This window comes from Octopus bimaculoides, chromosome 15 (assembly GCF_001194135.2).
Source record: "Octopus bimaculoides isolate UCB-OBI-ISO-001 chromosome 15, ASM119413v2, whole genome shotgun sequence".
NCBI lineage: Eukaryota > Metazoa > Mollusca > Cephalopoda > Octopoda > Octopodidae > Octopus > Octopus bimaculoides.
The window spans coordinates 32,696,739-32,720,121 of NC_068995.1; the positions used below are offsets into that span (position 1 = coordinate 32,696,739).

At 36.2% G+C, this 23,383-nt stretch overlaps 1 protein-coding gene across 1 annotated transcript in view; it reads left to right on the plus strand.

The window, feature by feature from the left end:
• Positions 1-23,383, plus strand: part of LOC106878219 (stomatin-like protein 2, mitochondrial) — a 35,594-nt gene extending 12,211 nt beyond the window's left edge. Inside the window, exons 2-11 of the mRNA XM_014927370.2 lie at positions 1,875-2,015; positions 3,629-3,728; positions 9,701-9,759; positions 11,971-12,103; positions 13,267-13,323; positions 15,422-15,514; positions 17,094-17,192; positions 18,889-18,968; positions 20,963-21,091; positions 22,961-23,383. Coding sequence (XP_014782856.1) covers positions 1,875-2,015; positions 3,629-3,728; positions 9,701-9,759; positions 11,971-12,103; positions 13,267-13,323; positions 15,422-15,514; positions 17,094-17,192; positions 18,889-18,968; positions 20,963-21,091; positions 22,961-23,074 — 1,005 coding nt within the window. The 3' untranslated portion in view covers positions 23,075-23,383. The remainder of the gene's footprint in view (positions 1-1,874; positions 2,016-3,628; positions 3,729-9,700; positions 9,760-11,970; positions 12,104-13,266; positions 13,324-15,421; positions 15,515-17,093; positions 17,193-18,888; positions 18,969-20,962; positions 21,092-22,960) is intronic.

Sequence of the window (23,383 nt, forward strand, 5' to 3'; positions counted from 1 at the left end):
TCTACATTGCCTCAGTCCTCTTAACTGTCAAATACTGTATTTGCCAATGTGTTTTTTTTTTGTTTTTTTTTTTGTAAAAATCTGCCCTGTGTTTAATGTCACTGTATTACAGATTAACGACAGAGTGTTGCAGGTTTGAGAACCAGACAAGTGTAATTCCGCTAGATACAATAACTATTACTGGTAATAAAATATTGAAAACCAGCCAAGATATCACAGCCTGTTAGTACAAACTTAAAAACTGCTTATAGTATTTTGGCAGTTATGTGGAAAGGTCACATCATCCCATTTATACCTCCTTCCCTGGGCATACATAATCCATATATAATATGTCTTATATTATTTAATGACTGTGTTACTTTCAAGAAATATTTTTTAATTATCTAAATGAAATTTCTCCTAAAAAGATGAAAGAATTGTTAAATTTTCCTCTGCTTATCAGCCATTTTGCAATGGCAACAAAACCATGGCAGTGGTGCACCTTTCTGGCAGCTGATTGCAGTAACACAAAGCATCACAGCCAGAAATACAAGTTTTACATCTTGTATAGAAATTCTCTTGACCAAAATATAAACAACTATTCAATTGAACTGAAAGAAGATAAACATTCCAGTATACTGTCAGAGAATTGTATTTACATACATAAAATCATTCAATCCTCACTACAAAGCCACTTTAAAATATCTTTCAGTGAATGTATAATGAAGCATTAAATTTTTATTTTTTCATAAAATATACTTGTTAAAACAGGTATCTCTCTTATATGTTAGCAAATACAGCTATTTTGATAATGTTATTTGTGATTAAACTGTCATCCTATGCTGGAAAAATTCTCATATTTTATTTAAGACCATGAAATCTGTAAGAAGTATTTACAATTTAATTTTGATCCACAGTTACTAAACATATATTAGAGTCAACAAGGGAGTCTCTACATGGTAGCTCAATCTATAAGTAATAGCAGCCAAATCTTCAAATCACATCCTATATTGGATTATGTAGTTCAAGATACCCCAAAAAGATACAGATCTTCCTGATCAGGTTTGATCTGGTGTTAAACAGCAACACACATGCATAAAAGTGTTTCCTACTTGGCTGCTCATTATCGTTGTTGAGATCAGGTGGGCATGTGTTCTGCTTAACCTCTTTTTCTCTGAGATCTGCTTTAAAAACTTATTACAATATAATTCCATTGTTATTTTCAACAACGTGATACATAGATTGAAAGTTGACAAAGGTCTTAGAATTTGAATCCAATTTTCGACTGTTCTTTGATAGAGAACTGTCCATTTTACAGAGTTAAAATTTAATTTAAATCTTTCCATTATAATTTTATGTTAGAATCTTTTCTTATATATCAGAAATAAATTAATTAGAAAAGTTATTTTGCTAAATCCTTTATCTTCAAAATTCATTTAAATACAAACAGTAGATTTCATTACAAATCTGACATGAAAGGGTTAATCTTATTGGAGAGCCTTGACAAAATTTAATCAATTACGTAGCATAATACTTTTGATTATAAATTTATTTCAATGTCATTAGTAATCTAAATTTACTTCAACATTTGCAGAAGTTGAAATTATTTATGTGACAGCTTTTCTGAAATTGCTTAGACTGGTGACATACTTTTGTATTTGATCTAATGCTACCTAAATAACCTGTATTTGTATATTAAGCCAGTGTTTTGGACACAAACTGCAATGAAATGTTAGCCTCAACATCACTCAAATTACAACAGTAATAGTATTTTAACAAGAGATTTTCAGTTGGTGGTAGTGGGTGGTATCAGATGGTTTGGTATCAAGAGTTAAATTTGTTTTAAATTTGAGAATGTCACAAATTTAATTATTGTTTCTTGTTTGCATTTTCAGGTTCTAAACATGGTCAGCAGAGCCCAACAACATGTACGGCATCGATCGAGATTACCAATGAACACAATGTTATTATTTGTCCCACAACAAGAAGCATGGATTATTGAAAGATTTGGCAAATACCATAAAATCTTAGAACCAGTGTGTACTCTATTTATTTATTTATTTATTTTTGCTTGATTTACTATTTTTAACTTTTTCTTTTCAATATCTCAGGGAAGGTTTTATGCCACTAAAGCTCTGTCAGAGTATACAACTATCAGCAAGAAAATCGTACCTGCTTGAAATACATGTTAAATGTAGCAAGTGGTGAACCCTTTTATGAAATAAACTTCAGGTAGTATTGGACTTGGCCAGATATGTGGGAAAATTGGAGTATATGTGTCATCATATATAGGACTGTCTATATGCCAGGTTACGGGGACACAAGAACACTAACACTGGTTGTCAAGTATTGGTCATCTTCAAACACTCTATACATATATATTTTATGTGTGTGTTTGTCTCTTCACCATCGCTTGACAGCTGATGTTGTTGTATTTACCTCCCTGTAACTTAGCAGTTCGGCAAAAGAGACTGATAGAATAAGTACTAGGCTTAAAAAGAGTAAGTCCTGGGATCAATTTCTTCGACTAAAAACCCTTTAAGGTGGTGCTCTAGCATGGGCACAGTCAAATGACTGAAACAAGTAAAATAATACAACATACTGTTTGTATTATGGTTGGATTTGATCTCACATCTGTGATTGATTATGTCTACCGAGAATCACTTTTCTGTTTATCTTTTGCTTATACCTGTAGTAAGACCTTGAAATATCCAGTAAAAGAGATTTGTTTTAGTCTTGATATAGTTTACAATCTATTTATTTGATTTTGCACTGAAGTGATGTATTAGCATTGGATTATCAGTTACAAATAGTACTAATCTGCTAACAGTTATTGGCTTCAACAATTAGCTGGTAATGAAGCTTGAATGCTCTTGACAATTAAATGTGTAAAGAGAAAAACTGATGTTAAGTGGATTAGATTTCTGTCTTAGAGGTCAAAATGTAATCAGCTAACATCTTGTCTTTAATTTGGTTAACCAGCCATAAGGTTAAGTAACTTGAAAGGAAAAGTTGATATCACACATTTCATTGACAAGATATTAGAATGTTATCTCTGTTAGTACTGAATGTTCCAAACTCCAGTTAAATGATAAAAGTTATTTTGCTAAATTCTTCAGTGTATTTTAACAGGAATTTGGTAACAAAAGGGTTAAACCCACGTCTGACCTAAATGTATCTTCTTCAAATCTTCCTTGGTCTGCTTCTAACACAGACACCTTCAACTAAATTCTATTCACATGACTTTGGTTACTCAGCATGCATTGCTCATTCATAATGATTGTATCAGTACAGTCATTTCTTTTGTATATACACAATATTTGATGCTCGGACACTTTCTCAGCTCACTAGTACTCAAATTTTATCCTATGCTCCTCCAGAGTTGACTAATTTGTTTCTAAATATTGTAGGTTCTCATGATTTATTGCCATGAGATTTATGGTAGTGTAGAGTTCTGACCTTGAAATTCTAACAAGATTTAGTAAATAATTTTTTATGGTTAAGAATAAAAACAACTCTAGCTTTTACAGTTTGTTGACCATTTCCAAGTATTTAAAATTTTCAGGAGGTCTTTTTTTTCTTTTTGTGCAATAAACCTAGAATTGAACAATAACTATTCAACTTATAACAAGTTTTTTTTCTTTTCTAGGGCCTTAACTTTGTTTTACCTGTTATTGACACCATTAAATACGTCCAAAGTTTGAAAGAAATTGCCATTGATATTCCCCAACAAAGTGCTATTTCTATTGGTAAGTTCTTTAATTTTTTTTCTTTTCCTTTAAATTCCCTGTCGTCATCATCATTTAACATCCCTTTTTCCATGCTAGCATGGGTTGGACAGTTCAACAGAATTCAACAAACCACAGAGCTGCACCAAACTTCCATATCTGCTTTGGCCTTCCTAATACCAGCTACTTCACAAAAATGTATTGGGTGGTTTTGTGGCACCAGCATTTATGGGGTCACCCAAGTAGGGTATAGTATTGAAGGATGTGAAAGTGTGATAGGAGTACAAGTCTCTTATTGAAGAGTTCACTACATGGCTTCCCAGCTGGAAAGAGAGAGATGGTGAGAGCATACCCCCAAAGTGAATTTTTTGTGAGAGAGTGAGAATAGGGATAGAAGACTGGAAAAGGTGGGTAAGTGCACTTGAGTGGAAAGAGTATGACAGATGGTTAGAAATGGGGATTAAGTTGGATGCAATGAAAGAAATAGTAGTGGGTTACGGAGGAGGAAAGGATAAGGGATAGTAGTAGGGATACAATGTGAAATGTCAGGGAAATAAGTGGTATCATTTTCACAGCACCTGAGTGTATAGTTCCACAGAAGTTTGATGGAAGGATGGTTGTTAGAAGATGAGTTGTGGGGGAAGGCTTAACAATACCTCATTTATGCTGGTTTCTTGAAGTTAGTGTTGCAGATCACCAAAACATTTGCATCACAAAACTCCCTATCCTCATCCACATTTTTTTTACTGTTTTCCCGAAGGAGTCCATAAACAGCATGTGCAACCAGACACTATTCATCTTGTATGGAATTATTTATCATTTATCTATAATGAAGTTATGCCTCGTTTGGTAGGGTACTGTGGCTATAAGCAAAACACTTCTCTATGGTCCAGTCCTATCTACATACAGCATTGTATACAATAATATCCTCCTCCTCATCATCATCGTTTAACATTCGCCTTCCTTGCATGCATGGGTTGGACAGTTTGACAGGAGCCAGCCAGGCAGGAGACTAACCCAGGCTACTGTGTCTGTTCTGGCAGGGTTTTTATGGTTGGATACCCTTCCTAACACCAACCACCCCACCAAGTGGACTGAGTGCTTTTTATGTGCACCAGCATAGGTGAGGCCAGTTTTGGCATGGTTTTACAGCTGGATGCCCTTCCAAATGCCAAACACTTTACAGTGTGGGCTGGATGCTTTTTACATGGCACCAACACTAGCAGGGTTACCAAGTAACTTGCAAGACAAGGAATTTTGAGAGGAGATCATTTTGTGTCTGATAATGAAAGGTTATAGTGTAGGAAGAGGAAATGTGAGGAAGAAAAAGATGCAATTTAGAAGAGGAGATGTAGTTTGGTTTCTTGGAGGTTGGATGTGTGGAAAGTTTGATAGATGTGGGTGACATGCTGGTGGAATAAGATGGACAGCACTATAAAATCAAAGAGACAGGCCTGGAAAGACTGGAAAAATGGTGGAAGCAGAGAATTATATCAGTAAGGTAGACACTATATATATATATATTTAGAGAGAGAGAGAGTGATTCCTTACTGTTGAGAAGTTAATTAATAACTATTGTTATTGCAGGTAGTGAAAATGACCAATGTCAACAGCGTGTAACAAGACCACTCTCTGAGAGGTCAGCTTGACCAGAGACACTTAACTCTCAAATAGTTACCCAAAGAACAGATGTGTTCATTACTGTAGAAAGGTATTCATAGAACAGAAGAGTTAATTAATTGCTATTAGCAGTACTTGTGGAAATTCCACTGTTACTTTGACAGTGGAATTTAACCAATCTTAATGATGGAAAGAAATCAAAGACATAATCTATTATTCTACTGTAGTACAACTATATTAATAACACTTATAACAAATTTTAATATGCTGTACTACAATCTTATTTTCATATTAGTGAAGAATGCTTATGACTGAATTTGAATACACACACACACACACACACACATTATTTAAGATAAGTGCTAATTACTCAAAGTGGAGGGAAGATGTAGAAAAGGGAGATCTCAGAAGACATAGGACAAAGTGTTGAAGGCCAATCTCATAATGTTGAGCCTTACAAGGAGGTGACAAATGACTGAGATAAGTGGTGCATTTCTATACTCAAGAAGACCTGCCCACCACAAAAGAATTGATATCCTAAAACCAAGGAGTCACATAAAAAGCACTCATGCTGGTGCCATGTAAAAAGCACCCAGTACACTTTGTAAAGCGGTTGGCATTAGGAAGGGCATCCAGCCGTAGAAATCAAGCCAAAACCGACTATGGAACCTGGTAAGGCCAGGGGCCTTACCATCTCCTACCAGCATATAAAATAGATGTTGAATGATACTGATTTATCTATTAGTCAATTATCTAAGAATAATACTGTGCATATAATAAGATTATGTCTTTAATTTTGTTTCGTAGTTAAGTGTTACACACATAGACCATAGCAGAATAAGGCATTATAGGAAAGCAAACATGGAAGTTTCAGTTTAGCAGGTAATAGTTAATTGCACTAAAGTGCATACATTGATTGATTGAGGATTTCACAAAAATTAATTTGATAAAAGTTAGTGCACTCTTCATTGTCCCTACCTTATTACAACCACTACCGTCATTAGCCTGTATCCCTAACGATAGTACCACTACCGCAGTTTTCAGTATATCACATGTGTATGTGAGTAAACATCTATAAATAACAGGGGCTAATGCAGTTTCACACCTCTCTTTGGAAAATGCATTTTTTTTTTTTGGAAAAAAATTTTTCCAATTCCTACATTTCACATGTTGGAGATTACGAATATGCCAAAAAAAAATTTTTTAAACCCCCCCACCTCCCATCCAATTTAAATTTTTGATTTTGTTTACTTTAAAGCGATCATAGCAAATTGACTTGCATATTCATAATATCTGACATCTAAAACATAGGAATCCGAAAAAATTTCTTCCAAAAAATGCATTTTTCAAGGAGAGGTGCGAAACTGCATTAGCCCCAAATAACATTGTCTTTTTCTTATCTACCTCTCACTATTACTGCATTCACCCTTCACTAAATGCTTGTTTCTTCCCCACTCCATCTCTCTCTTTTTTACTTCTCCCTTGAATTAACCATTTAACTGTGTAATATACATAAGTACATTAATAGAATGACATAACAGTAGGAGCATATACAAGAGAAGAGGTTATTGTTGTAAGTAGATGTCATAGAACGTGAGTGTTAAAAACACTCAAACTTAATACCTACCGGATGTGTTATCCCTTCAAAATCTGCCATATTGCAGTCTCATGACTTTGCCACATCTCTAGCAGAGGGGCTGAACAGGTGCTATACCTTACCAAAGGGCAACCTGTAGTTATGCAGGGCATGGTCATCACTCCGTAAGATTTTTTCAAAATACCTGCATAACCATGTTACTGATATATTTATTATATATTGGTGAGCACTAATACTCTTCCCTCCCAAACATTCTCCAACTGTGCATTATTCCCTTGCAATTAAGCACAGATTGACTCCATGAACAGGTTTTGAAAGCATCTTCCAATGATGCCATGCCAATCTTGTCTCTTGTTAGCAAGAAAATACAAATGCTTCTCATATTCAGAAAGCATCATCACACCATACACAGCCCCCTTCATCCTAAGCAACACTCATCTGGAGCCCTCAAAATTGCTCAAATTGTTGGGGCCTGTCATCATCATCAAAGATTCCCCACTAGTGAAAGCATGCTTATATAAAATGGATAGCATCCCAACAACTGGCCCTTCTCTTTAGAGCCAAAAGATATTTAATTCTCTACAAAGCTCAGGTGAGGCCCACGGTGGAGTGTTGCTGTTACATGTGGGACAATGCTGCTACTGTTGCACAGAAACACACACATCGAGAAAAAGGGCTACCCAACTGATTGGCATAAAGTTACTCATATTCACACTCCAGTCTCTGGCCCACAGCTGCATTGACTCCTCTTTCTGTCTTTGCTACTGCTATTACAATGACCTTTACACCTTGAAGCCAGTTGGACCCATGCTGCCTTCCTTCAAGCATTCCCATGCTATTCATCTCTCCTTATCACCCTCATTGTGTCCGCCATCACACTTCTAGACTCCATACCAATCACTACACCCAGTCCTTCCGTCCACAATGCCACCCCTCCGAAATTTCCTCCCTGTTCATATTACACTGTTAAATGTAGTGTTTATTTATTCATATTATTTTGAATTAATCATGTATCATCTCATAGCTTTGAGATTTCATTGATGTGATTATTTATTCTTAGAACGACCTTGTAGAGTAGATGTGGCTGGCCAGATCTGGCTAGTTTGAGTATAAAATAAGTAGAATATTTGGGTTGGATATGGTCAGTTTTAAATGCTAATAGTTTTAAAAAAATATTAATGGCATCTGTCTTACATGCCTAGGAGAACCTGCAATGGTCATGGGCATTACCTGTTCCTCCAAACCTAGCTAGTAAAAATGAAAAAATACTATTGTGAGATAACAGTATAAGAGTGAGTGAATGATGTTGCTATTACAATATAATGGCAGTGAACAGTTTTACTGATATGCCATTAGATCAATAAGTCTTTCAGATCTTTTGATGTACAACATGCTAAATTATTGCCTTACTTAAAGGAAACATCTGATTGTATCTGTGAAGCAATAAACTGTATAACTGCTGAATATTGATTTTAAATTTTGGCACAAGGCCACCAACTTCGGAGGAGGGGGTAAGTTGATTACAACAACCCCAAATGGATGAAAGGGAAAGTTAACCTTGGGAGATTTGAACTCAGAATGTAAAGATAGATGAAGTGCCACTAAGCATTTTGCCAGCTCACTACCTTATTTACAATTGAATATTTGTCACAGTTATTGTTTGACCCCAGGTCAATCCTGGTTCAACAGACTGGTGATCCAAAGCATTCTAGTTATTACCATTCCATCTTGTTAGAGGTATCAAGTACTACACGAGCTAATATGCTTTTCTGTTTTCTTAAATGATAGAATGTAATTTGAAGGGATTTGGCTGCTGGTTATAATAGGTTAAGTCACTGCAGAGAGACTCTCCTGTTAGAGCAGTGTTATTATATCCACTACGCTATGTAATGGGGAACAGTATTGTTTCAGTATAATATTGTGATATTGATTTGTGTCGATTGTAAAGCTACAATGGAGGGAACCGTCAAGTCTGATTTCTGGTGACCTTTTACACCAACTGTTTTCTAAACTTATACATTATACAGGGGTGAATTGCTGTTGCTTTCCTCTTGAGTTCAGTGTTTTTCCTACAGGATAACTGAATTCTTAACCCTTTAGCATTTGAACTGGCCATATCAGGCTCAATATTCTACCTGTTTTATGTTCAAATGGCTAAATTCAGCCTTTTGCACTTACCCTGCAATGTCATTCTAAAAAATAAATCATATTGAAATCTCAAATCTGTGAGATAATGCATAAATAATTCAAATCAATGTGAATAAGTAGGTATTACATTTGACACTCTGAATGCTAAGAGGTTAATTAACATGACTGACTATCTCACAGTTTCTATTTAACAAACTTCACTCACAAAGCTTCAGTAGGATACCCTTGCCCAAAATGCTGTATGATGAGATTGAACCTTGGACACTTTGGTTGTGAAGCAAACTCCTAAATCACACAGGCAGGCTATTCCTCCTATAATTAATTACTGTCATCATCATCAACAGTTAACATCTGTTTTCCATATTGGCATAGGTTGGATGGCTTAACTGGCAAGGCCAGGAGCTGCACCAGGTTCCATAGTCTGTTTTGGCTTGGTTTCTACAGCCAGATGCCCTTCCTAATGCCAGCCACTTTACAGAGTACAGTGGGTGCTTTTTTAAGTGGCACCAGCACCCACACCATTGTTTTTATATGATAAATAGTAGAGATGAGATGTTACTTGGTTTAGTTTAACTTCTATGTGATGTTCAGTCAATGTAATCCATGAAACATTTTCTACTCCTCGCAGATAATGTTACCTTACAAATTGATGGTGTACTTTACCTCAGAGTGATTGATGCATACAAAGTAAGGCACTTCTTGTTCTCTTTTAACATTTTACTGTATTTTGTCAATGCTGTTGTTTGCCTTTTTAACCCTTCTCTTGTTCCCATATTTCTGTTGATATACATTGTGTTTTAATTAATTTTAGAAATTATGATGAATTTAGTAAAATAACTTTATTAAACTAGTGTTTGGAACATAAATTTACATGAAATTTTGATGGAAAGTTCTAAAATATGAAATTTGTATCAGAATGAGGGACTCTCTTGAGCAGATTGATATCAAAAGGGTTAGCCTTAATTTAGTGATTTTTGATGATTATTGCTTGGGCTGACAACTCACTTGCAGTAGAAATGATATTTTTACAATATGGAGGGAACATATGGAAGAGGCAGACCCAAGAAGATGTGGGATGAAGTAGTGATAAAGGATATTCAAACGTTGAGCCTCACAGGAGAAATGACAAGGGACTGAGACTTCTGGTGGTTTGCTGTACATGACACACCAATCTAAATAAAATCATGTATGTCCATACCTGCAAGCATGTCCTCTACACCCCTCTCTCAGCAGAGAGTTCCTAGTCTTGCAGACTCATGGATGCTGGTACCATGTAAATGTACCCATACTCATGCCTGTGCCAGTGTCACATCAAAGCACCCAGTACACTCTGTAAAGTAGTTGGATCCCCTTGGTAAAAATGCTTTCGTTCTGTTTGTCAAAAAAAGGCATCAACAGCAGATATAGCATCAACATCAAAGTGGTGCTAGTTCCCAGCCAAGTGTTTTTTCATGTTGGGGAACAGATGATTGTCAGATGGGGCCAAATCAAGAGAACAGGGAGGGTGATCAACCAGTTCAAAGTCGCAGTCATGCACAGAAGCCATTGAAAGCAAGGACTTGTGTGCTGGAGAATTGTCCTAGTGAAACAGGACTCCCTTTGTCAGTTTTCTTGGGCGTTTGGTCTTGATGGCCTTTCGTAACTGCCTCAGTAAGTTGGCATAATACTCTCCATTGATGGGTTGAAAATAGTCAATAAACACAATACCTTTTGCATCCCAAGAAACTGAGGCCATCACCTTCCCTGCAGGTGAAATAACTTTGGCCTTATTTGGAGCAGGTGAGGAGGGGTATTTCCACTGCATGGATTGTCTCTAGCTCTAAGTTGTGAACTGAACACTCATCTTGGGTTAGGAAACATTCAAAGAAACTGGCTGGGTCTGCTTCAATCTCAGATTTTCCCATGATGTGGTCAGGTGTCAGAAGACATGGCACCCATCAAGCAGAAGCCTTCATCATGCTAAATTCATTGTGCAAAATATTCTCAACTCTTATGAAATTTGTTAATAGTATTGGCTATTTAATTTATAGTCAAACACAATCAAATTTTCCCTTGGTAGCGGCACCTGCAAGACACTCAAACCTTGGGTCATCTTTAAGGCTCTCCTTCATTCCTCTCCTAAATTCAGCTTCCCACTTTTGCACTGTTGATAAATCTGAAGCATCATCCTCTGATTTAGCAAGCATGTCAGCATGAATGTCCTTGGGGACAAAATTGCTTTTCTGCAGGTACTTGATAAAGGCCATGATACCAAATTTTGTCCATTTCCAAAAGAAGTTGCTATTAGTTACTTTTGAAGTCTTCTTTGAACAGTCAGATGTCAGTTTACCTGGAGAGAAACAATATGGTTATTAAGAGTTGCATGGAAGATTTCATAGCTCTAGCATCACTCCTTCATAGTCAGCCTTTGAATCTTTCAGCCCACTCTTGTATATATGGCTTAATCAAAGCCATATTAAGGGCCAAATAGTGGTGTTAGCCCTCTAGCATTTAAAGCAGCCAGACCTGACCTCTTATAACTACTTTACAATATCATCTTAGAAATGAACAGTCACATCATCAAAATCTTGAAACTATGAGATAATGCAGGATTGAGTCAAAACAATGTGAATAATTAAGTATTACATATAACATAGTAATCTGAATGCTGAAGGGTTAAATCAAGAGAATAAGTAGTCTGCTACCCAAGGACAGGAGTGGTCCTCTCCTGTGGACTTCCATACAAAAGACACTTTCCTAAGAACTATGCAGTGAGTCAAACCAGAAATCTTACAGCTGCAAAACAAACTTGTTTATTACACACCTTTGTGTTGTCAGTACAATGAAATCCGACTACATTCCAAGCTGTGCACACCTGGTTTAGAATCCTGATAATTCACAGATTTCTTTCTTTTTCAGGCCAGCTATGGTGTTGAAGATGCTGAGTATGCTATCACACAGCTTGCTCAAACAACAATGAGATCTGAAATAGGCAAAATCAATCTTGATACTGTATTTAGAGAACGAGAACTGTTAAATTATGCAATCGTAGGTAAGTTTCAGCAAAAACGTACCCTACTTTCTTTCAATATGACTTTCTACATGTTACTCAATGTGTTGTTGGCACTCCGTCGCTTATGACGTCGAGGGTTCCAGTTGATCCGATCAACGGAACAGCCTGCTCGTGAAATTAACGTGCAAGTGGCTGAGTACTCCGTAGACACGTGTACCCTTAACGTAGTTCTTGGGGATATTCAGCGTGACACAGTGTGACAAGGCTGACCTTTTGAATTAGAGGCACAACAGAGACAGGAAGAAAGAGTGAGAGAAAGCTGTGTTGAAAGAGTACAGCAGGGTTCGCCACCATCCCCTGCCGGAGCTTCATGGAGCTTTAGGTGTTTTCACTCAATAAACACTCACAATGCCCGGTCTGGGAAGCATGTTGCTCAATATGTTATCATTATTCTGTCAAAGTGAGAGGTAGATGAGTAGAGGCAGCTTACTGGCTGTCTCTACTCACCTACCTCTCACTTCTAGAAACTTACTAAGCATGTTACCAAATTTATCCTACTCACAACTACAGTCTTATCACAGTCCATTCCCTCCTATGAGTTTCCCATAGACTTCTGTCTTCAATTGAACTTTCAACATGTCACCCTCACCTGTGTGGGAGAGACTGCAAATGCCACAAGTATTGCTATTTTCATTTGACTTAATTTTTTTTAAGAAATAATAATTTTCAAATTTTCACTTGGTAAGTTATACTTCAAGTTTCAACTTTGAGAAGTGACCATCTCTCTTTAGAGCACATCTATCCCACAACAATATGCTTGTGAACATTATTAGAATAATAGACTGGATCTAACTGTCATATCCTTGATAAGAAAACCTATTACAAGTTACTGGCAATCCTTCACTCATCACTAAATTGTGCCCATTCTTCTCTTCCATCTTCCCCACTACAAAAAGGAAGTTATACTCTTCTGCATTTATTCACATTTTTCTAAAGCATCAATTAAAAAGCAGTAAATTATTGTTAAAACCAATGTAAATTATACATCACATTTGACTCTTCAACCGTGTGTGTGTGTATTAGATAAAGGTATTTAAATGTAAGGAATTCTACCTTCAAATTGTGAGCTAAAAAGTAGTGAAACAATGGTGTTATCCATTAAATGTTGTGAGCAACTTTTGATTAGATTTTTTTTTTTTCAGAAGCTATCAATAAAGCAGCCGAGGCATGGGGTATTGACTGCTTGAGATACGAAATCAGTAAGTGATTTATTTTATTTATGGTGTGATTTATTCTATATACAATGATGCTGTGGGAGAATTAAGCATTTATTTGAATTGTGTTGTCCTTATTTACCAAAATTCCTATACCTGCTTTGCTTTTATCTTCTTTACCTTTCCAGAAAAAATGTAAATGGATGCCTACTAAACCATTTCAAATTCACTGATGATATTGTACTCATTTCCAGGAACGTTAAAGAATCAACAAAAATGCTCAGAGAACTAAAAGAAGGAAGCAAAAAGATGTGGATTCAATATTAGTAAGATAAAAATAATCTCCATCCGTCTAATCACAGCTGGAAATATAGTAAAAGATGATGAAATAATTGAACATATGAACCAATACACCTACCTTGGATGAATAATACGCTTAAAGGATAAAAATCAGACCAGAGAAATTTGAATATGAATACAATTAGAATGAACAGCCTTTGCTCAATTGAATCACATCATGAGCAGTAACTAAAAAGAAAGGTCTTTATCCAGTATGTGCTGCCTACCATTACATATGCATCAAAAACATGGACTACCAAGAAGAACATTGAAAATAAATTAAGATCAACACAAAGAGCCATAGAAAGGAGAATGCTGAAAATGAACAAAATGGATAAGTGGAGAAACAACAGGATAAGTGTAGCAGCAGGTTTAACATATTATCTGGAAAATAGAAATCCTGAAGTGGTCTTTTGCAGCTCATGTTTACAAGAAAGGCTAATAGACAGAATAGCAAATACGAAATTGACAGAGTGGACATCACATCAAGGAAAAAGGAAGGAAAGGCAATGCAGAAGTTATAATGAAGATTGTTAAATTCTTCAGCACCCAAACATGGATGAGGAAAACATCAGACTGTGGTTGGTGGAGAGATCCTACTGAGGCCTTCGCCCAGCAGTGGACTGAACATGTGCAAGGATGACACATGTATGTATGCACATATGTACACTATGCAGTACCTCAAGCTTTTAATAATAAAATAGTTTTTTCACCTTTTCTTGTCCTGTTTTTAACTCCTTTTAACTTCTCTTAATTTATTCAGTTACAGTATTTTGTCCTCCTCCTTTACCTTCCTCACCTTTTCTACTAACAGCGTCACCCTGTTGTTTTATAAAATATCATCATCATCATCATCCTTGTTTAACGTCCGCTTTCCATGCTATCATGGATTGGATGATTTGACTGAGGACTGGTGAACCAGATGGCTACACCGGGATTCAATCTGATTTGGCGGAGTTTCTACAGCTGGATGCCCTTCCTAACGCCAACCACTCCGAGAGTGTAGTGGGTGCTTTTACGTGTCACCGGCACGAAGGCCAGTCAGGTGGTACTTGCAACAGCCAACCTCAAAATGGTGTATTTTACATGCCACCTGCACAGGAGCCAGTCCATCGGCACTGGCAACGATCTCGCTCGAATGTCTTTACAAGTGCCAGGAAGGCGACGCTGGGCACAGGTGCCATCACAATTTCGATATATATATATTATTTTGTTTAAAAGAGTTCCAACACTGTCTGTTTTTTATGTTTTATTTATATTCCTGCAGAACCAATGTGGGGTATAGAATATGGAATATACAATATATAATATAAAATAAAATAAAATAAAAATGGATGGCACCATGAAATAAAGTATTGAATGTAGATGAAATATTGAGTGTTCAATATAAAGGATCAAATATATAAATATAAATATCTACTTTTCATTCTAGTATGATTGGACTGTACTGTATACACACATATTTATGTGTGAGTATATATATCTTTCATTAATGTAGACATTGACAAGAAAACCAAAGAGTGAAGTCTATTTCAGTGATATTTATTCTAAATTCCTGTGTCAAATTTTCCATCAGAAATACAATGAACTAGTGGTCAGCCCATTAGAAATCTATAACCAGTTCCCCTATTGTTGACTAATTACAATATGAAACAAGTTTCATTTGATTTGCCTCTGTTATTCATTTTCTGGTGTTTCTGGAAATGTTACAAAGAACCAATGACTTATTTTGATTGCCTAGTGATGTAAGTGAGAGAACTATTTATGAAAACCATTGTACATATTTTATTTTATATGTTATCAGGGGACATGAAACTACCAGCACGTATTCAAGAAGCTATGCAAATGCAAGTGGAAGCCGAACGGAAAAAACGAGCAGCCATTTTGGAATCAGAAGGTTTGGTTCTTATCTCTTACTTGTTTCACTCATTAGACTGCGACCATGCTGGGGCACTGCCTTGAAGAGGTTTTAGTCAAACAAATCAACCCCAGTAATTTTCTCTTAAAGCCTGGTACTTATTCTATCAGTTTCTTTTGCCAAACTGCTTAGTTAAAGGGACGTAAACACACCAGTACCAATTGTCAAGTAGTGGTGGTGGACACACACACATACATATGATAGGCTTCTTTCAGTTTCCGTCTACCAAATCCACTCACATGGCTTTGGTCAGCCCAAAGCTATAGTAGAAGACACATGCCCAAGGTGTCACACAGTGGGACTGAACCCAGAACAATGTGGTTGGGAAGCAAACTTTTTACCACACAGCCACACCTGCAACTTATACAATCTTATGCAATCATTTCATTAATTCTGTAACATATTTTACCAGAATTCTTCTCATTCAGCTGTTTATTAGAAGTATTAGAAAATTTCATCATATATACATGTCATAACTTTCACGTTTTGATGTGCCGTTCCCAATATGACTCAATATTTCTATTCAGGCATATTTGAAGAAAGGTATAAGTTTCAGCCTTCTTCCACACTAGTATTATTTGGATATTCAACAGTTGGATGCTCTTCTTAATACTCTCATTTATTTGTTTTCAAGAGATCAACTTTCTTTTATTTCATATCAAGCTGCCAAATATTTTGTTGTTGCAAGACACAAAATCTTTCACTGCTGCTTAACTGTGGCTTTGTGAAGTCAAACATATGCAAGCATGCACACACACACACGTATCATCATCATTATCATTTAACGTCTGTTTTCCATGCTGGCATGGGTTGGACAGTTTGACTGAAAGCTAGGGAGCTGCACCAGGTTTCAATCTGATTTAGCATGGTTTCTACAGCTTGATGCCCTTCCTAATATGAACCACTCTAAGAGTGTAGTGGGTGCTTTTTTTAGTAAATTGAAAACTGGTTGTCTATGGATTAGACTTAATATTTTGTCCAGTTTAAAACCACCACCTTTTCATTGAGTAGCTTCAGTAGATTTCTTTATTACATGCATCCAGGCCAAATCTGACATAAAGAGACACCGTAAAAGATCATGGTGCTGCCTTTCTTTTTCTAAGACATGAAATGGGAAAATTAGGTTGAAATGGATGTGTAAATAATAATGTAGTGGTTTAGCAGTTCATATCAGTTGTATAAGGGCAAGACATTTCCTTCACCTGGCTGTAGGGAACAAGCATTAGACATTGTAATATAAGCCAACATCCTATCTAGAAAGAGATGGCAATATTAGGATTTCTCATCATTCTGTTCAACACTACAAAATCTGGAATTAAGCATTGTCCATGAAACGCTTTCCAATTTAAAAGTCATGTGAAAGATTTATATTTTCAATATTTGCAGGTTTTTTTTGTTTTTTTTTTTTCTTCCTTTTCTGTGATTGACTTTCTTGCTAGTGTTTTCAGGTATTTCCAGTTCCCTGACTCCAGTGTTACTGCCCAGTACCTATTTTTGGTCTTTCTTATCCTCTTGCATTTGTGTTCGTCTAACCATAAACATCCATTTTTTTTTCAAGGAATCCGTGAAGCTGATATTAATGTAGCTGAAGGTAACAAACAATCTATCATTTTGGCATCAGAAGCTAACAAACTAGAACGGATAAATCAAGCTGCTGGTAAGAATTTGTTTTGGTCCCATTATTGTTGTTTAAATTATTAACCCTGTAGCATTCACATTATTCTGTCAAAAGTAATGCTTTTTTATTCACATGTTTTGAATTAATCTTACTTTATCACGTAGCTTTGAAGTTTTGATGAGGTTAACTATTAACTTGTAGAATGATTTTGTAGGGTTGGTGTGAGAGTCCAGATATATGGCCAGGCTGAACATAAAACAGGTAGAATATTTGGGCCAGATATGGCTTGTTTGAATACTGAATGGTTAAAGGCTCAAAAATGGGGACTTGTAGTTGATTTGTAACTGTAGGTTAACTTTAATTGAACTGACCTTTGGCAAACAGGTAATCAGCTAAATAACTAGGTGTTATCCATAGAGCTACTGATCTTGAGACAACTTCTCTGATGCTGCAAGGTAGTAAGGTATGAGAGGAGATATTTGGCTATTAATTCATACAGTTCAGCCAGCTATATAGAAGCTCCTTTGACATAATCTGGTGGGGCGAGAGTTAGACTCAGCCAGAGTACTACAGTGGTTCATCTTCTGCACATTGAAACTACTTGGCAGCGTAGTATTTTGAGGACTTCTCTGAGGTCACTCAACTTATTAGAAATTATAGCTAAATCTCTTGAATTTTCACACTGTCAAGCTTAAATTAGATGAATAACTTCAATATTTGGTTTGGTATTTCACTGAGTGTCAATAAAATATTGATGTTTGTGTAAGCAACTTGTATTTCCCTTCTCTTCCTTTTCCTTTGGGCCATCATCATCATCATCATCATCATCGTTTAACGTCCGCTTTCCATGCTAGCATGGGTTGGACGATTTGACTGAGGACTGGTGAAACCGGATGGCAACACCAGGCTCCAGTCTGATTTGGCAGAGTTTCTACAGCTGGATGCCCTTCCTAACGCCAACCACTCAGAGAGTGTAGTGGGTGCTTTTACGTGTCACCCGCACGAAAACGGCCACGCTCGAAATGGTGTCTTTTATGTGCCACCCGCACAAGCCAGTCCAGGGGCACTGGCAACGATCTCGCTCGAAAATCCTACGGGAGCCAGTCAGGCGGTACTGGCAACGGCCACGCTCAAAATGGTGCATCTCATGTGCCACCCGCACAAGAACCAGTCCAGGGGCACTGGCAACGATCTTACTTGGCTTGCCGGGTCTTCTCACGCACAGCACATTTCCAAAGGTCTCGGTCAGTAGTCAATCAAGTAATAAAATTACAGTAGGGAATTTAGACCTTGTTGTGTTTCTCGTTAATTTTGACTGTGCTTTAATCTAATACCATTACCTATTGCTAAATACTAACAGGCTGGACCAGCAACTTATGTTGTACTGTTGACTCTAAAGAGGTTGGTTTCTCAGACTAAGGTATCCGAAACAGTAAATTATTAGCTTACACTGCATGGAAAATAGGAAGTAGAAAATATCTTGAAAAATAAAAGATTTGAGGTGGAGCACAAAACAGCAGAGCGCATGTACAGCAACAAGCACTGGATAATTTATATTCTAGTGTTAAGAAAGAGGTCATTGCAATGGATAATAAATGCCTTTTGGGATGATTAATTAGTCATGATTGTTTGAAAATATAAACACAAGACTACTTGATATATTAAACCAGAAATCAAATTTTTTTTTTTCATTTTCTTCTTTATCCCCTCTCAAAGTTTTCCATTATTCATTTAGGTGAAGCTGAAGCAATTGTGAAACGAGCCAAAGCAAAGTCTGAATCTATTCTTTTAATATCAAATGCCATTTCAGAGAATGTAAGTACTTTTTTTTTGTTTTAATTAGATTGTTTGTTATTCATTGGTGATGTAAATTGTATTTCATATCCAAACTGTTATTTAGCAACCCTGTACTGTGACTAGGCACATGTTTTAATGCCATCAAATCAGTTATGAAATGGCTTGTGTAACATACTTTCACTTCAGCATGTTTGAATACTGGTTCAGTCGGCAAGCATCTTAATCATTTAATCAATTATTATCCTCATCAATGCTTTTACATTCACTTTTCCATGCCCACAAGGGTTGGACAGAATTACGTTGAGGCAGATTTTCTCCAGTGGGATACCCTTCTATCACCAACCCTCACCTGCTACCAAGTAAGATAATATTTCCCCATAACCAGACATGTTTTCTCAGAGAATAAGGAACAAAGGACATTGTTCAATATGTTGAAGTAGAGTGGACATGTATGTTTATTACAGCAAACATTGATTGTCTTCTGAGTTTCACTCCAGGTGGACTGTTTAAGAGACTGTAGACCGTCAACCTTTTATATGGTGGACTCTCTTGTAAATGACAGATGAGGGTTCCGCAATTGAGAACTCAAGATTCTATTGAGCAACCAGTCTGCACAACAACTGGCATTGCTGCTTTGTTTATTGTGATCAAATGTTTGTGTTGTAGATTAGCTTATAAAGGGTAAAGACCCTTTTCAGTCATGAATGACCATGGGATTGTACCTAGAAAAGTTACCCTCCAAGGCACAAGTCCCGTGAATGTTGTTTATGGAAGACCTGCAGTCACCTTTGCATACCAGCCTCTCCTCTCCACATCACTGATGTTATCCAAGGGAAATGCATAGGCTGATAGAACTTGGGACCAGTGACATCGCAACTCATTTCTACAGCTGAGTGAACTGGAGCAATGTGAAATGAGTGTCTTGCTCAAGAACACAACACACCGCCCGGTCCAAAAATCAAACTCACTACCTTGTGATTGTGATCCTGACATTCTAACCTCTGAGCCATGCACCATCACAGATAAGCTTATTCCTTCCATTAAATCAACATTTCCTGTACAGGTACACAGTGTGCCATATGTCAGTTGTTGAATTGATTAAAAACAATTTGAAAATATTAGACTTAGCCTTCCTTACTGGTCCACACTCTGAACAGTACAGTGCCATTTCCAACAGACCGTTCCAGGTATAGAACAGGGTTTTGATGGCAATTTTCCTTCTCTCTCATAAGGACTGGTGGCTTGGGAGCTCCCATGATGGGCCATGAAGACCTGACCTTTGCTCGGGTCCTCAGGAGGAATCCCTACCAACCTTTTATATATATATGTGTGTGTGTGTGTGTGTGTGTGTGTTTGTATTTGTATTTATTACGTGTATACATACATGCATCATTTTACATCTGTCTTCCATGCAGGCAGGGGTTGGATAGTTTAACAGGACTCAACAAGTTAGATTGCACCTTGCTTCAATGTCTTGTGTTGGCAAGGTTTCTATGACTGGATACCCTTCCTAACATCATCCACATTATGGAGTGTGCTGTCTGCATTTTTCCATGGTACCAGCGCTATATATTTGAGGAGAGAGAATAATACATGTGTGCGCACACACACACACACGTCTTTGTTGATGCATATCAACATGCCAACAGCAAACCTGTACTTTTGAATAAAAATACCTTGTATGATATTTGTCCCTCACTGAATTGTATATGCACTCCCTTGTTATCCTCATTGCCAGAAATGCAATGAACCATATGATTATTCCATTGGAAAGCTGATATCAACAAATGTGATAAGTAATGAGTGGTTTCTAAGAATTAGATGATTTGCTGTTTCAATCAATTTTTATTTCTGTTGAAGGTAACCTATAGCAACTAATGATATTTTATGAAACCTGATTATGATGTGTAGTGTAGCAGTATGGCCTGGTTTCATCGAGTTTATTGCAATACATTCATACCTGTTTTAAGTAAATTGTTTCTTACTTTAATTTTTTTGTCTTTTCTTTAAAGCATGGTTCTGATGCAGTATCTATGAAAATAGCTGAAGAATATGTCGAAGCTTTCTCTCAACTTGCAAAGACTAGCAATACTGTTGTGGTCCCAGCAAATACTAATGATGTCTCTGGCATGGTGACACAGGTATAACTTTATAATACTACTCTTTGCTTTCTTGTAGCTTGGCTAAAATTAGCTAAGTTGGTAAGGAATGAGGAGAAGGATTAAAGTGAGGAAATTGGATTTTTTCCACTGTAAACAGCTATACCTCTTTCTTGACATTTGACGATCAAATAAAATTTGTATCATGCAACTTTACAAGAGAGGTGACTGCAAACAATTGATTATTGTGAAGGCTGGTTTTCCTCTTGAATACGTGATGCTTGATTGATGGTTTAAAGTAGGTGCTTTAATCCTTCAGCTACTGATTATTTCTGTAGCCTAGTTTAGTATCAAATTTAAATCTTACCAACTTTTCTTCCAAATAAAACATATTACGAGATTCATTAATTACCTTAAAATTAATCTATGGCTATATCACACTGCAAATACCTGGTCTTATCTGATCACTGGTGTTAGGCACTAAGCCTAGTTAGTACCAGGGTGAATGACTACTTGCGAAACCTAGCTGTTGTAAATATGCTCTTGAAATCCAGGCAAGCTCAACATGATGGTGAAAATTACTTTTATTTGTAATTCACTTTGTATTAATCCTTTCGTTACCGTATTTCTGTTGATATAGTGCGTTTTGTTTCAATTAATTTTGAAAATAATGAATTTAGTAAAATAACTTTTTCATTATTAAGTTTGTCTTAGGAACATACCTCAACATGAAATTTTGAAGGAGAGGTTTAATTTAGATAACAAAGTTTATATCATAGAACCAAGGGCTGTCTCGGGTGGATTGGTATTATAACAGTGAATTACTACTTTTATAATGGGCTGAGATTATCTTATTTATATGGGGATTATTCTCCCGAGTAGACTTTTCTAAGTCCATGTCAGTTTGTCACCAATTTATAATGGTGTGTTGGATTATCTGGTTTAAAATATTTTTGACTTGGAAAAGATAATATGAATGTTTATTTAGTAGAAATCTATAGTGATAAACCTGTCACTTATAACTTAATTATAAGTATTATGGCTATACATAAATCTTAACTCAGGCTGCGTAAATGCCATGATGAATTATATACACCAAGACGCTGAAACGTACATGCATGTTGAAGAAAATAAGCTCGCTCTTTTTCACCACTATAATAACACTTACATAGTTGCAGAAATAAATTTCATTAACAAGTTGAAGACAATGAAGAAAGAGAAATTATTTACTAAATTAGTTTATTTACTTTCATTTAATATTTACTGTACATTTATAAGTCAAAAGGAAACTGTCGTAGAGAATTATGACATAAAATTTATATTAACTAATTCTTCCATACGAAGCTACTAGAATTTTACACAACAATTCAAAATAAACTTGTTGAATTAAGTAATAGACATGGCATAACAATAGCCAGTATCTCAAAACAATGAGTGTTGTGGAAATGAGTGACAACCAACGAACACTGAGTGTGAGAGTCGATTGATAACCAATGATCACTGAGAGTGAGTATCATGGAGTCGAGTGACAGTCAATGATCACTGATTAATCTCCCAAAAATCAGGGTTTTTATAACTGCTCATACCTGAATTCTAAGAACCATATTTCGTGGAAAATTTCTCTTTGACAAAAGTTTAGAATTCAAATATGGGCAGTAATTTTAACAAATGGGAAACTAACAATTATACCAATTCGAACAACATGACCATTACGTCATATTACCGCCAATAAAGATTTATTATGACTTGCTACAGTATAAAAAAAGGGTTCATATTAAAGAAATTAAGCTAAATAGTAATTAATCCAATATATTATTTAGGGCCATTCGTGACATAGACGAAGATAGTTGTAAAAAAAATTATGCAAAATAGAAATATAAACATTGATGTTCATGTTTGTTTCTCTTATAGGCTCTCAGTATATACAAAGGCTTGGGGATTAATTCAAAAGCACCAGAACCTTCTAAAGAATCAAGTGAAATTCCTACACGGTTTAACAAAACTGGCTCTTTCAGTCCTCCTTGAAGTTGATGTGAGTCTAGATTACGGCTCCCAGAGGATATACATCTTTTAGTGTCTTTAGTGTCATTCCTGGACAAAATAAAATCATTACATCGAGAGGACTTTTTCCACATTGTTAATGTTTGCCTGACACAAACATCTATTACTTTCAGAGGATTATGGATTCCAAACACAATTTGCTTTACAAGATTTATAACTTGAATTTTTCATTTGTTTGTACATTTGTCTATGACGAAACACTTCTTTCTGTAGTATGGTGAATTGTTAAAAAGTTACTTGAATATTCATTGGTAAAAAGAAAATTTAAAAAAA